At 32.5% G+C, this 15,932-nt stretch overlaps 1 protein-coding gene and 2 non-coding genes across 3 annotated transcripts; 1 reads left to right on the top strand and 2 right to left on the bottom strand.

Annotated features, from left to right (window-relative positions):
- The first annotated feature begins 1,393 nt into the window (after positions 1 to 1,393).
- On the top strand, positions 1,394 to 8,606 carry LOC149417752 (glutathione S-transferase-like). Its single transcript, XM_089639175.1, has 5 exons — positions 1,394 to 1,420; positions 5,448 to 5,591; positions 6,669 to 6,836; positions 6,974 to 7,098; positions 8,300 to 8,606. Exons 2-5 carry the CDS (start codon positions 5,453 to 5,455, stop codon positions 8,486 to 8,488), a joined length of 621 nt encoding a protein of 206 aa, XP_089495301.1. The 5' UTR covers positions 1,394 to 1,420; positions 5,448 to 5,452; the 3' UTR covers positions 8,489 to 8,606.
- Positions 8,607 to 13,172: 4,566 nt separating this feature from the next.
- Positions 13,173 to 13,291, bottom strand: LOC149417753 (5S ribosomal RNA). Its single transcript, XR_016303224.1, has one exon. It is a non-coding gene; the product is annotated as a 5S ribosomal RNA (ribosomal RNA).
- A 322-nt stretch (positions 13,292 to 13,613) lies between these two features.
- LOC149417754 (5S ribosomal RNA) lies at positions 13,614 to 13,732 on the bottom strand. Its single transcript, XR_016303189.1, has one exon. It is a non-coding gene; the product is annotated as a 5S ribosomal RNA (ribosomal RNA).
- Positions 13,733 to 15,932: the final 2,200 nt, after the last annotated feature.

Consider the following 15,932-nt stretch of genomic DNA (forward strand, 5'->3'; position numbering starts at 1 on the left):
ACAGTTTCACTTGATTAACTTTTTTGCTTTCCTATAAAATTATTTACAAAATAAATAAAAACCAGTTTTGTACTTGAAATCGAACGTTTCTAGACTCCGTTTGTCAAGCGATTTTAATGCCTATTACCTACAATATAATTTATACGAAGAATATACACATTTTTGGCTTGTAGCTTCCTCTTAAGTAACAATTTTAGCATTTTCATAACCAAAGTTATGAAAATGCACCAAAAATGTATTGAATGAACTTCAAATGACTGTTCAAGCTTCAGTGTGAACTATACATGACAGAAAGGATGAACAGTGTGAGGATACTTATTTAAATGCGGATGAAAATCTCTGGCATCCTTAAAGCTCTACTAGTACATTAACATCATCCCGAAGAAATTCTGGATCGCTATAAAAAGGAAAATATCCTTACGATACTTATTGTAGCACATACTCCGTCAGAGTGTGCAGAATCCGCTTCAATGACTGAAAATAAATCTTTAGCTTTACCCAATGTTATTTTTCGACATTGGTTTTGTCACTACAATATTATAATTTTTTCCGTAAGAGCACTTCCAGTAGTAAAAGTTAGTGAATATTTTTTTAACGTTCCTTTCATATAGATTAGTTTTTATTTATTATTATTCTTTCCATTGTGTTTATTTTAGTTATTTCTAGTTAACGTATTATTAAAATCTTTAATTATTGTAGAGGGATCTCTCTGAAAAATATTAATAACTAAAATTTATAAAAATTTATACCAGTTTGACTTAAAATATTTTAATGGTGAGGTCCTGTTTTTAAATAATATTAAAAATAAATAACTTGCATCCGTAAGCATCCCTCTAGAAAAAAAATAGAATTTAGTAATACGTTCATCAGAAATAATTAAAATGTGAGCGTCAAGCAAACCCCCATTATTAGAGTCTTATGTCGCCTTAAATTGTTATCTACTCTCTCCTTACTCTAAGACGGATAAAAGAAGGCTAATAGATTGTAGAATTCCATCGTTTGTTTATAAAAAAACATCACTTCTGCAATACCGACAAGAAAAATGTACTAAAATATTATCATTTGAAATTCAACTTCCTATCAATATTATTTTAGCAAGTTTGTTTGCGGTAATGCAAGCAAGATAAGAGTAGGTACAAAGCTTGTGGTGTTAGGTGAAATTATTGCAAGTCATGAAAATTATGAAAGTGCGATGATAATTTCATTTTGCGATAAGAACACAATTTATAAACAGAAGCAGGAAAATAAAAAATAAAATGTTGTTTTCCCCTTCAAAACTTTTATAAAAAATATGGTTCGAAACACCTGACCCTATCATTCAAGGTTAAACTGGTTTATTGAAACATCATATTTTTCCATGGAAGCTCATTTTTAAATCATTCAAGAGAGTTGATTCGTGCAATTTGGTCGTTGAACAAAAGTAAGTCCCCAAAATCACATTACTTAAATAATATTTATTATCTGATCTGAATTGTTACTAGTGAAGTACCGTTAAAACACGGGACATATTGTATAATTCTAGGATTTGTGAAGTATTTATAATATATTTGCCTCCAGATTATTATTATTGCCTTTAGTGAACCAATATTTTCGTTTTTCATTGTAATATAATAATATTTTTATTCTGACAAATTATTGAATTAAATGTGAATAATTTCACGCATGTATAACGCACATCACAGACGACCGAAATCCGATTTACCGATGATACTGTTATTTGTATTAGTATTTTTGATAATTATTTTGCTCGACCGATCGAGTATATCGATGATATCGATTGATGTGTCGATATCGATGATATCGATCGATGTATCGATATCGATGATATTGATCGACCAATATTTTTGTTTATTCCATATCTCCTGGCGGTTGTGCAATACCACAAGTTCCATGTAATAAAAATATTGGAAGATAATACATAGAAAAAAAACTAAAATAAATACAAAAAATAATAATAACACAGAAAATAGGGAAAATGAAAAAAAATATATTTTTAGACATCTATAACATCAGGAAGTGGCTCCATCGTTTGTAATTTTGTAAATCGGACCATTCCCAAAGGGTGCTGCCATCACAAGAGCGTTTTCGTTCGTGGCTAGTCGCATTCTATAGTTGGTGATCGGATTTCTGATTAGGGCTCGTATAATGTCAATAACATGTCATCGTTCCTGGACACAAACAACAATTCATCTCTAAATACGAATACCTACAATAACAAGACGACAAAATACACTATTCCACTGCAATACACATAAGCGCAATTACATTGCGAACTCCCCAATACAACGGTTTCACACTATGGAAAACCAATGCTTAGGTGATGTCGATATTAAATAATTATAAGCAATAATTAGCCATCCGAAATACTAATACAAATTGAAAATATCTCCCGAGTAAAAATAAATGCCGCCAACGGAAATTGAACCCGTGCTTTCTGATGTCCGGTCAGGTGCTCTGTATCCACTGAGCTATGTCGGCTTATTTCCAACACGCCAAATGATTCAATATGTACTAGTACCTCAATCAACAATTACTGCTTATTATATATATATACATTTTTTTATGTATATATGCATAAAACCTTGTCTTATAAACGTTAGTTAATAAATAGTTAAAAGTTAATTCATATATTCTTACGAATACGAAACTTCTTATCAACGAAAAACCTATACTCAATATACTACGCATTAGTACAGTCTATTCTTCAGTATGCCATTATCAGTTGGGGAGCAGCTTACAAAACTAATCTGACCCCCATAGAAATTGTTCAAAAACTAATAATAAAAATTATACTAAAAAAACCTCCAGACTTCCCAACTGACAGCATATTCGAAGAATTCAAAGTTCCAACATTTAAAAACTTATTTATAAAAAATTCAATTATACAAATTATAAAAGAAAAAGATAAATACGCATTCATAACTGAAAATCGTACTAGACTTAAACATGTATTTGTGTGCCCCAAATTAAACACTTCTTTTGCACAACACCATTATACTCACCAAGGAAAATTCTTTTTCAATAACCTACCAATAGAAATCAGAAGCATTAGGAACAAAATTCAATTGTTGAACTCCATCAAAAAGTATTTTAGAGAATGTAACACTAAAAATCTTACTTGTTTTTCTTCTTACTGAATACATATATGTTTACATATTTTAGCTAACGGGTCTGATTGCCATGTGTCTATATTACCTACACATACATATATATTGAAATACATGATTATAGTAAATAGTAATTGTAATTATATGAAATGTATTAACTGTATTAACTGCATTGTATTAACTGTACACGTGACTTTATTTGTACATAATATTTGAAATGTTAACTCTTCTTCCATCCACAAGCTAAGGCTTTTAATGGAAGACCAGTAAAATTATAATATATTATGTTGTTTATTGCATTAAAAAAAAAAAAAAAAAATTAAATAAAAAAATAATGGAGTCGATATATTTAATATTAACTTTGCGAATTTTGTGGATCTCGTAAAAGACTTATTCAACACTATTCCTAAATGGAAGTTATATTTTTGTAAACCAGTCAAAAAGCTATATTTTTTAATTTATGTTCTTGTTATTTTTAATTTTGTTTCTTGCATATATTATTTTTAATGAAATTTTATTTTTATTATTTTTCTCATGTTTCAAAACTCTCTGTCATTAAAATTGTACCACCTACATGTAAAAGTCCTCTGGGCGTTAAATAATTAAATAAAAAATAAAATAGTATAAAACAAATTCACTATCCGCGTCTGTCTTTTTGTGTGCTTAGTTCTTCTAAAATATGCAACGGAGTTTGATGGTGTTTTCACTATCATTTAGAGAATTTCTTCCGGAAGGTTTATATATATATATATATATATATATATATATATATATATATATATATATACATGGATATTATTCTTTTGAAAGTAGCGAAAATTCGAGTAACGCCGGGTACACGGCAGCTAGTGTCGAATAAATTAAGATTGAAATGTTGTTTGTTGGTTCGCGAACTACAGACATGTTGATCGCGATCTACAGACATGTTGATTGCGAACCAACAAACAACATTTCTCGGGTACGACGACAAGTTACCATCATTATCGATAAAGTCTTTATCGATCGATCGTGCTACATACCCTGATATTGTCACACAACTAATAATAATACTAATTTTTGAATGATTTGTATAGCGCATTTTTTGTGCAAAATCACCCCAAGGGCGCTACTACCCGACATAGTATAGATATGTTTAACCTTGATTAAAATGAACTAGATTCAAAATTTAACGGATATCAAAGATGCATAATTCAATCAAATTAAGGCGAAGTGTTCAAGATACCACACGCCAGAAAAGATGTTCTAGCACAGTTAAAGCATGAAAAAAAGAATGGTGCTATTGAATGAAATTTCTAAAACAGTATATATATTTAATAACTCTTTGTTTAGATACATATCTTACCTGATGTTAAGAATGAATATGATATCTTGTTCTGTAAATGACTGTTTAATCTGTCGTAATGTACAGTCAGTTTGGTTCATTTGACCAAATATCACCATCTTAGATAATGAGGTTCCTCTTTAGAGTTCCTTTTTAAAGGTACAACAGTTTTTTGTTCATTTCTCGGAATATTCCAAAACATTTTAAAATTATATTGAAGCAAATTGAAATTTGAAAGTTGCAGCTTTTCTGTAGGTTACAATGTTTATTTATTGTTTTTTTATACTTTTTATTTGTGTTTCCAATTCATCAAAGTGATTATTAATAACTGTAATGTTTTCTAGAATTTTATTCCCAGATATTTGTAGTTCTGTTGACCCTAAGTTTTTTTTTACATACCTATCGGAATCGGTAGCATGCATTTTTATATAACATTTTGATGTGTTTCTGAAAGGTGCGGTTTCATTTAAAATATCTTATTAAGTTGCGTGGTACAGGAACAGAGTGTTTAATTTTCTCACTTTAAAATTTTTTAATTGAAGTTCTGGAGGGTAGTAAATTGATATGTTCACGATTATTTTAATTTTTCGATTTTGTACAATGTACAGGGATTGTGCAAAAGTTTTATAAGTGCCACCCCATCAAATTGAATTATGGATTGACAGAAAGCAAAGTACGAGTAGGTCATTCGGAATTTTTCACATTCCAAATATGTTTCAAACAACTATAGATTTAGGTCAACTTCCGTACTCCGTTTAACATAGTATCTGCCAAGTTTCAAAGAAATATAATTAATTCTTCCTAAGGTTAATTTGACTCTTGGATGACTGGGCCTACTTTAAATGCAAGTGTTAGACTTCGTCCAACCTAAATTTTGGTTTACCAGCAATCCTTCATGCTTATTACGGAGAGTTATTATTTTGTTGTCGACATTTCATTCCAACTGTAAAGCACCCCCAGTTCAATCTTTCTTGTAATATTAAAGGTCCTGAACTAATGTGCTTTATTTTGGTCTGCAGCAAATATGTCGGAATCAAAGTTTAAACTGACCTACTTCACCGTGAGGGGAGTGGCGGAGGCCATCAGGTACCTGTTCGCCTATGCTGAGGTGGACTTCGAAGACAATAGGATAGCGCAAGATCAGTGGCCGCTAGTTAAGGAAAGTAAGAACCCAAGAAGCAACTTATTACATATTACACCCTTGTTAAATTATACCACCCGCGGACATAAACATTTTAAGTGAGTACTACGCAATTAATCTATGTACATAAGCATTTGCTTAAATAACCAATACATATCATAATACGACAGTTTTCAGGCGCTTGGGGATTTCTCGATGAGTGAGTGGGATAGTGTCGTTAACCTGCTTCTCGTATTCAGATATAGGTTTATATATTGTTTACACGTGTGAGGAAGAAGATACGTATATGTAAGTATATGTATGTTGTGTGTATGTATGTATATACATATATGTACAATTATATATATTTGTGTTTATTTTATAGAAAACTTTGGAAATTTTTGTGAGTTATTGAATTTTTTTTTTATAATTCTACCAAAATATGTTTAAACTAGACATAAAGTCATAACTTTAGTCATCACTAACCATTCCTCCATTGGGCACCATGAAACACGCGGCTGCCTAGTATGGTGCTCTAATGTATCTTCTCTAAATAAATGTATTAATCATGTAACAAATATATACTTGAAATAAAAAAAATAAAATAATATTCAAACATAGTATTTCGGTCTGGATAAGAACAAAAGGTACAGAAGTTTTCGATAATTTAATAACACCAAGTCAAAAATAATACAATAACAACATTAATAATAATTACTATCGGTATAGTAATTAGTCTTTCATATAACAATTTGTAATGTTCTTTACCGTAATAACACTATCAATTCACAACAATGCTATAATCTCCTACTGAGGTGTTCACGAAACACTATGCCTGATAGTACATAAATCGTTTACAGGAGATACGTAATATTATACACATTCTTTAATAAAATTTAATGATATATTATTAATCAAACTTATATTATAATTGCTTCAGTTGTACTATAAAATAAATATACAAGTATGTGAATAAATAGAAAACATCAATTTGAAATATTTGTGTTTTGTGAGAGCCAGGTTTTTCGTAAATATAACGGCTGCTATAATGTCTGTGGCTGGGGTAATCAATCAAAAACCTGGTAATGTTAACGTAAAGTTTTCTATTTTTTTTTGTCAGGTTTCGAATATCGTCAGTTGCCAGTGCTGGAGGTAGATGGAAAGACCCTCAACCAATCTGTGGCCATTATCAGATACCTCGGGAAGCGGTTTGGTCTGGTCGCTTCAGATCCCTTAACAGAGGCCCTTCTTGAAGCCCTTATTGACAACATTAGAGATCTCCAACCAAGTAAGTGCAAAACCTATGTTGTAGTCACAGAGATGAAACCAATTACTTTGTTTCAGAGAGGCAAAATACTACAGGTGTTTAAACTGTACTATTTTTAACACAGAATCATTCAAATTTGTGTCATTTTATAATTTCAGAAATCTACGCATCTATGAGAAAGACGACCCCTGATGCTAAAAAAGAATTAGATGACGCTGTGGAGTTCCTGTTGAAAAAATTTGAGCCATTAGCTGCTGATGGTTTCTTTTATGGGGAGAAAAAGGTAAACATAATATTTTAGTGCAAGTTTTGTGAAATATACAGCTGTATTTTTTACATAAAACTTTTGCCTTTAAACTAAAAAACGAATATTTCTTATAATTTTTGGTCAACTTTATACTGACAGTTATTATAACGATTGGTGTTTAAACGCTTTACATGGTTCAATTAATTTTCACAGCATTAATGCTAGTTACTGATCTTAAACCATGCGGTCACTCGAAGAGTGGAGAAATTTCACGCTTATGTACGATTAGCTTTAAAAATCATTATTAATCATTAGTCTGTGGTCCTAGCGCTCAGAGCTTTGTTTTAAATTGTAACCTCTCTTCCTGTGGTTATTTACGAGAAGTAAAGGGGGTTATGGAATTATTATCGGCGACAGAAAACGGCGACCGTAGAAACAAACATCGAAGCGTGCCGACTTTAGCCGATCTACGATTAAGGCTCCATAGTAAGCGTTCAAAAAGAAGAAGATTGTTTTAAAGGGAGATATTTTAATACGAATGTAGGCGTAAGAGAAAATATTAATATATAAAAATGCAACCCTCGTATGTTTGCGCTCGCAAAACTCGAAAAGTAGTTAACCGAAATAGCTGAAAATTTCAACGGCCAGGTGTCATATAGTGTGAGGAGTGTTTAGAGAATAGCTTATATGGTAGACGAAGTCAGAGACGTCCGAAGAATATCTCTACACCGGAATGAGGTACGGAGTCGTACAGTCGATGTAATGGAGTTTTTGTAGTATACAGTGGTGAATGGTGGAAGAAGCCGGAGACGCCCAACAGCAACAGCAAACCATTGCGGGATCACTATTTTTTAATAAAGCATAGCTATTTCTCGATTTAGTTTCTACCGAGGGAATTTCAAATAATTACTTTTTCAGCTCGGAAAATGTATAGAAAGTATCTTTAAAAAAACATATATTATTTTAAGACATTAAAAACTTAAAGTATTGAAGGGAAATGTGTTATAACTCCGTAGAAATTCTGAATGCTGGGTCACGTGCTGCATGGACTATCAAAGCGGTGGAACCAATGAAACTTAATAGTTTGTTGTGCAGGTAGAACAAAGGCGGGGCGCAGTAGTATTATGGGTGAATGATGTTGGCGACACTTTCTTACAATAGTTCATCTCCCCTGTTCTGTTATCTACGATCAACGATATGCCTAGCACTCTGTTAACCTGTTTATGTTGTTTTTCAGCCCACGTGGGTGGACATCTACTTCACCGGAATATTCGAGGGTTTGGACGGACATCTTCCTGGGGTTCTGAAAGAATACCCCAACCTGATCGCCGTAGGAGAGAAGATCAAGAACACGGCCAGTGTCAAGAAGTACATCGACAACAGACCTGCAGACAACTGGGTCCATGCCGTTGATCATGCTAAATAATTACATTTCTGTTTTTTGGGGCGTTTAATTTTGCATAGCAAGATTTAATAAAAAAATCAATTGAAAAATAAAATAATTTTTCTAAATTAACCTTTTTTGTACGCTTGTGTTTATTTGTTTCTGCTCAAAAATAATAAAGATTAAATTCAAAAATAAGTTTGTTTGTGTTAATGGATTCTTTAACATCACCGTGTATCAGTCCAAATTGAATGGAAGCAGAGGGAGGTATGTCTACCTTATGCTCGATTTGGCGATAATTGTCAGGCTAAAGGAAGAGGGTAATTAAAAAAGAAGAGGAAGATGGGGAGTTGGCACGTGGCCGTTCACTAAATATGGCAAGTCAAACATTTGTACAGCTTTGAAATTTTTGGCGTGGGAACGGATTGCTTCTACGACTCGTTCTTCTGTTCAACAGCTCATCTGAGGAAGATAAAAATGTATACAAGTACAAAATAATATGAAAAATGTTACATTTTGGTGATATGCTCTAATAAGAGCTAGCCTAATATTTGAAAGTAATATGTCAAAAAAATATGATTAAGTGAAGTACTTAAATAATGTGTTTAAGAAACTATTGATGGCGTAGTGGGATTAAATAAAACGAATTTGTTAATCATTTCAGTTTTTCAGTGAGGAAATGGAAAAGTAGTGTCTTACTACTGAAAACTTAAGGATAATAATATCAATATATTATAAAAATTGTTTTATATTAGATAAATCCACGGTAATTAGAAACACAGAATCCTAACGATTAAGGCCAAAGTTAGTAAGCGTTCAAAGATGGTTTTAAAGGGAGATATGTTAATACGAATGTTAGAGGGAGAGCGCTAATATTAAAAAAAGATAATAACTAATCAAAAATGGTGAAAACATTTAATGAAATAGAGGAAAAATCTCTCGACAAATGCTTCAATTGCATTTAATGATACACTGTGATTTTTTTCACGCCTATAACATATTAAATAACAGAACGAAACGTGTTTTTAATAATTTTCGGAGCTTACTTTGCGATTTTTTTCTATCGATGGAATTTAATATAATTATAACAAATGAAAATATATTATCTTAAAAAATAACATTTTTTTTAAACTAAAAACTTAAAGAGGTAAGCGGGGGCTTAAGATCGTTTATGTGAAGGGGTTCCTTTATATTTTCAAAGCACATCAAATAAAACGTTTGAACAAAAAATCTCTTGACGATGCTCTGCCAAGCATTGCTGATGAATTTGAAAGTCTCTTCAAGGACTGGTACATAAACTGCTGTTGAAAAATATTGAAAAAATGGTTTTACTAAGGATTGAACCTTCCTCCCCGGGAACTGAAATCAACCGCACTAAAAACTGCGCCAAATCCCGATTGGGTAGGACTGACGTTCATTTCATGTATTAGCAGATTATCTGTTGCAATGTCATCCAATTTCATAGAAAAGTTTACATGTCTGCGTGTGTTTACATGATTGTAGAATGCGTAGTCATCAACGACGAGACTATCTGCCGAGTTTCAAGTTGATCGGGTGTCGAGAAGTAGGCTAATTTCCACATCCAATGGTTTCATTTATTATCATGAAAACGAAAGTGAAATTCAACTAGACGTATTTAATAAATAAATACTTACTGACAAAGTAAAGCGTATTAATCTTTTCTCAGATAACATGCAATTTCCCACTAATTTAAAACATTTTGGCCAGTCACTGTTGGTACTGTTTGCAGTGATACAATCAAGATCCGATTAGGTATACAGGTGTTAGGCATTTGGTGAAATTATGCAAGTCATAAATAGGTGTAATCCAAGAAAAAAGTAGTGCAAAGTGCGAAGATTCGGATCAAGTCGCTCATTTCACTGTAAGATCACTTCGCTGTTTTTTTTGTCCAAACTGCTCGTGATGCCAGAATCAAAGCAAATCTTTTTCTTATCTCTTTGCTAAACCAACTTAATAATCACAATAAACTAGTTGCTGAGAACAGTTAGAAGAGACCGCGCGTTCAAAACATGTATTTCTATTTTTCTCTATTTCAAATCAAAATCAAAATTTCCTAAGATTTGTGTCTAGGTACCTTCATACCTACCTAATTTCTTAATGGACAAGACGATTTCAAATTTGAAAAATAATCTTAACTGAAACCGGAACTTATCAAACAAATCTACAAAAAATGCCAAATGTTCGAGTAGTTGAGTTAAATTAAGACTTTGTTAGGCTCATGCAATTATAAAAATATTTTTAGATCAAGTCTTCTCACTGTGGCAAAACCACAACTTTTACAACAGCTGAAACAGCTGTTACAAAATAATTTCAGAATTTAATGAAACTTAAAATTATTATAAAAATACTTTTTAAAAAAATGACAAAACAAGACACAGAAAAATAAAAAGATAACGGTACAGCTAGGAATTGAACCCGGGATATCTTGTTTTACCAGGAAATGAATATTGATGGGTATAACCTTCGAATAAGTTTTTTTTTAATTGTTCCACAAAATTAAAAAATGTATAATGTTTTTTAATCATTCTAGATACATTTCAGAAAATACTGCAGCATTTTGATAGTTTTTATATGACGCAGAAAGGGCGTTCCTCCAGGTATTTCTGCAGAGAAGGCTTCTCCAAATCCTTCTTCTTGATCTGGACCAGATTGGGGTAACCTGTCTCTGATAGGATGTCTGCTTTCATTTTAGTCTCCACATTGTCGATGAAACCCACAAAGAATATGTCCACCCAGGATATCTGTAATGAATGAATAGTTATAATAAGTCAACAGATAAATGTTGAAGCTAAAATAAAACAGCGCTTCATTGTCTTTAGTCGTTCATTCTAGTTTTTGGTAAAATGACTTATCATCGTAAGAAATATTAACTAACAGTATTGCTTTAAAACCATCCACCAGTAGCTATTTAGTTGAACTTCTCGAAATAAAATGGCAGCATCGTAGAGGTATGTACCAAAATCGTGGCTGTTGGGCTTGATGGTACGAGTCTAAAACTCTGCAAAGTCAAAATATTACATAAAAAAGATAGTTACGATGTCTGCAATATTAAGAGCTTCTTATTTCTTGCCACGTCACAATTCCCACTTCCCACCTCCCACTTCCCATTCCTCACTACTCCCTCTCACTTCTCTCTCCTCACTCCTCACTTCTAATTCATGTCAATATCACAGTTACTTACTCCAACCGATATCAGCAAGATTTTCCACCAGGGCGTCCAGTCTGGCGTTCTTCAAATCAGGCCAACCCAAGGTTCTTCCGAGGAACCTGGCTATGGCTGAGGACTAGGAGATGACCACGTCCTCTGGAGTTACCAGCAGCGGCAGCTGGCCGAAGGGCTGGTCTGAATAGTAAAAAAATAAACTGGTAAATCGGAAAAAAACACAGAGGGATTTAGAAGGGTTTCCCTAGCGTCCAAGACTCCAATTCGGAACCATTCTCTATTTGGGAGCCACCGACTTCATACTTCAATTTTTATCTTTCGCATATTATAGTATCTTGAAAAATCGTCATTTTCACAATTTATTTATTAGTTGTTGGTCAATCATCATGTATTATCCAAAAAACATATCAGTTTACAGTTTAGTTTGACATGGCTGCGAACATGGTGCCCGATACTCTCAGAGTTACCCTGGTGAGCGACAGCTATTCAGATTCGACCATTTCTTTAAACGGCTTTCTTTGTGTTTAGTGTCTGGATCGTAATAGGCAGGTACTTCATAACTTTCCTCATTTAACCATTTCCTTTCCTCCTCCACTTTCTCTACTATAACAAGATTTCAAGAATTGATGATTGTTGACAAAATAAAAAATTTATGACAAAATAATTTGTAACGAGTTACAAAGTTGCATTTATTTCTGGATCCCGCAGTAAAGTTACGAGTGTTATTTACGCCAACTGTTAAAAGAGGAGATATATCTCACAATTTTTATGTAATACAGATAACCACTATCTTTACAGTGACTACTGGCTAAAGTGCCCCCCCCCCCAGAGTGAAGATAAGATAAAAAATATTATTTTTTCAATTTTATTGGACTACGAATAATATACGTAACAATGAAATATATTATTGAAGTATTATTTTTTATTGGAATAACTTACTTTAATATCTTTTAAAGATTCGTACCACTGTAATATATCATTGAATTAGTTTTTTTTTGTATTGTGTTTAATTCGTATAACTTAATGGATTTATTTTTAACTAGCTGTACCCCGCCACGCGATGGTATGGCTCAGTCTGTCTGTGCAGATAGATAAACAATAGCGAGTGTTACTCTTACGTCCAACAGATAGCGATGTTTTTTTTGAAGTGAAACTTCTTTACGCGCGTCATGCAATTTCGAGGAGTAAAACCAACTCATGACCGAAACGAAAATGCGGGACCGATTAAAGTTCATTTGATGTAGTAAAAGTTTTGAAGTAAAATATAAATGCTTCTTAGCTCATCTCGACAACTGGCGTTGGTGGTGTAATGGTCAGCATAGTTGCTTTCGAAGCAGTTGATCCGAGTTCGATTCTCGGCCATGGAATATTATTTTTTTGTTTTTAAGGAATTTTTTTTTTTTAATGGTTGACCATAATATCAATCCACTAAGTAATATTTTAGGCCTGTAGCATAATTGAAAAGTTAAAGAATGATATAAAATTTTTTATGATGTTAACGATAAAAAAATGAAAAAAAACATAAAATTAAAATAAAAAATGGGCCAACGGCACGCGGTGTTCCCAAGCGGTCACCCATCCAAGTACTGACCGCGCCCAATGTTGCTTAACTTCGGTGATCGGACGAGAACCGGTGTGTTCAAAATGGTATGGTCGTTGGCAAAAGTTAAACAATATTAATTTCTATTCTACCTGCCAATAAATATATGAAAATTAGTATAAAAAAGCCCTAATAATATTGAAAAAATTAGCAAGGTGTGTGCGAGGTTGATAAAAATAATCATTACATACGCGCTTGAAAAAGATCGTAATTACATTAATAAGTTTGTAGGAATTTTTTTTTTCAATGGTTGACCATAATATCAATCCACTAAGTAATATTTTAGGCCTGTAGCATACTTGAAAAGTTAAAGAATTTTATGATATTATTAATTATAGTAATGATAAAAAAATAAAAAAAACATGAAATTAAAATAAAAAATAGGCCAACGGCACGCGGTGTTCCCAAGCGGTCACCCATCCAAGTACTGACCGCGCCCAATGTTGCTTAACTTCGGTGATCGGACGAGAACCGGTGTGTTCAACATGGTATGGTCGTTGGCAAACGCTAAACAATATTAATTTCTACTCTACCTGCCAATAAATATATGAAAATTAGTATAAAAAAGCCCTAATAATACTGAAAACATTAGCAAGGTGTAAATATTATATACCTAGTTTAACTCACTCTCCTAACTCATCTTCGCTGTCTACAGGCAGAGCGCACGACTGTGGTCGTGAAGAACCGAGGTTCGATCCCCGCTTTAACTAATTTTTTTTTTCTTTTTTTATAACTTTTAATTTTTTTTATCACATGCTACTTATAAATATGTCAATAGACAGAAAAAAAGAGAGAATGAAATGAAAAGAGAGAGAGAGAAGAATACTAGAAGTTTCACTTCTGTCTTGCGTAGGCTTGACACACCCATTTTTTTTTTTTTAAAGCATGTTTTTTTAACGGATATCACTGTTTTAAAAAAATGTTTCAAACTGTAACAGGTGACATCTATATAATATATAATATAGGTATATAAAGGCACAGTCGTATTCGAATGCAATGTAGTGTCAAAATGTCAAAGCAATCGTTCAAGAACTTTCGGAAATTTATGATTATAAAAAAACGATCGTGTACATTTTTTATTTACATCTTAATATTTTTTTTTATTTGAGAAAACACACACATTAATAAACATGACAGTAAAAACATTGATTGAAGAATTCACAGATTTATGTTAATTGTATAAGCTTTATCTATTCATATTGGCAAAAGACGGATTGAAAAAATATTGTTCACCAAATTGAAATTCATTACTGTAGTTCAAAACAACAATATGCTTAGAATTAAGAATCAATCTGGCGGCTCTTTTTAGATGGTTATTTGGGATTGCCCAAAAATATGATGCAGTAGTAGTAATATTAAAATCAATTTAACAAACTACCCGATTATTAATTTAGTTTTTATTCTTGCAGATTCGTACGTTTTTTCTATTCGTTCCAGTGCCATCTAGCGTCCAAATGAGCAGCTATTGCACATTCTAGGATGGGTCACTTTAAATTTTATCCCAAACCAATCTCCTTTCTTTCTCTTTGCTATAGAGACAATAGAAGTTAAACACTATCATGTCTGACGTATGCTTAGTATCATACAAAATATATTTTTAAGGTGTTTTCGGACGTGACCGCGGTGAGATAGGGATATCTACGACCTAGGATTATTAAGGTATAAGAGGGAGATGTGAAAAAATGTCAGTGAAAAGTTTTTTGTGTGATAAACGATAGCCATCTTGAACTTGAAATTAGTTCGCAAAATTATGTCATTGTTAATGTAATTTGCGTGGAATAATTTAAAATGTCAAATTCTATGGATATCGTATTGAAAGAAATCGCAAACAATTCATTAAAACATGACAAACGTATTCAAATAAAAAATTAGTTTGTGTTACAAGATAGAAAAAATAAAGAGATTGAAACGAAAATTTATAATTTTTGTCAGTTGTTTTGCGGGTGCAATAAAATGAATGTAAAGATACTTTTGCTTTCATTGTTTACTTTTTAAATTTACTTATAAGCAACGGACTGAGGTTGGAATTAGTGATTTAAAAACTTTTGAAGGAAAGGATCTTTCAAAAGAAAAAAAAAATTCATTAGTTATATGCAAAGATATTAGAAGAACGAGATATGCTATGTTGGCCGCCGGACCGTAGGCGGAGTACTACCTAATTAGGGTACTTTGAATACTATCGGGACGTGTATTAGTGCGGATACCTTAGCGTAAGCGAAGGTGTGCAGTAGTATTGGTGAACCGAACCGGCGACACTGGGCAAAACAATTCCACACACTATGAACTGCTCATAGCACATCTCGTTCTTCTAATATCTTTGGTTATATGTGTAAATAATTATATAAATAATCTTACTACATACTAACGGCATCAAAATAGGTGAGTACTGATAAATTAATTACATACATTGGCGTTTTTATAATATTCAATACGCATTAGCAATATGTATTAACATTTCATATTATTTTTTTTCAATTGACCTTCTACTTCTGAACTCGAGAGAGCCGCCTTTGTGTAAGACCATTCAGAATTGAAACGTTGCTTTAAATGGCTTTGCTTTTACAAATTGGGAATGCCATAGACTCAGTTGATCCAGACGGTTGGGAGCAGTTGGGACTCTTGTGCGGTATTCACAATAAAAAAATTAAAAATAAATTTAATTTTATGTTATATTGGTTATGCCTAAATACTGTAAAGAAAAA

Source organism: Hesperophylax consimilis, chromosome 14 (genome assembly GCF_061612785.1).
Source record: "Hesperophylax consimilis isolate HC1 chromosome 14, BYU_Hcon_1.0, whole genome shotgun sequence".
In the NCBI taxonomy this organism is placed as follows: domain Eukaryota; kingdom Metazoa; phylum Arthropoda; class Insecta; order Trichoptera; family Limnephilidae; genus Hesperophylax; species Hesperophylax consimilis.

Excerpts from the sequence above, each read along its gene's own strand:
- LOC149417752 (XM_089639175.1), top strand. The coding sequence starts at position 5,453 with ATGTCGGAATCAAAGTTTAAACTGACCTACTTCACCGTGAGGGGAGTG. Across the intron at positions 6,837-6,973 it reads CATTAGAGATCTCCAACCAA|AAATCTACGCATCTATGAGA; the intron begins GTAAGTGCAAAA and ends TTATAATTTCAG. Across the intron at positions 7,099-8,299 it reads TCTTTTATGGGGAGAAAAAG|CCCACGTGGGTGGACATCTA; the intron begins GTAAACATAATA and ends GTTGTTTTTCAG.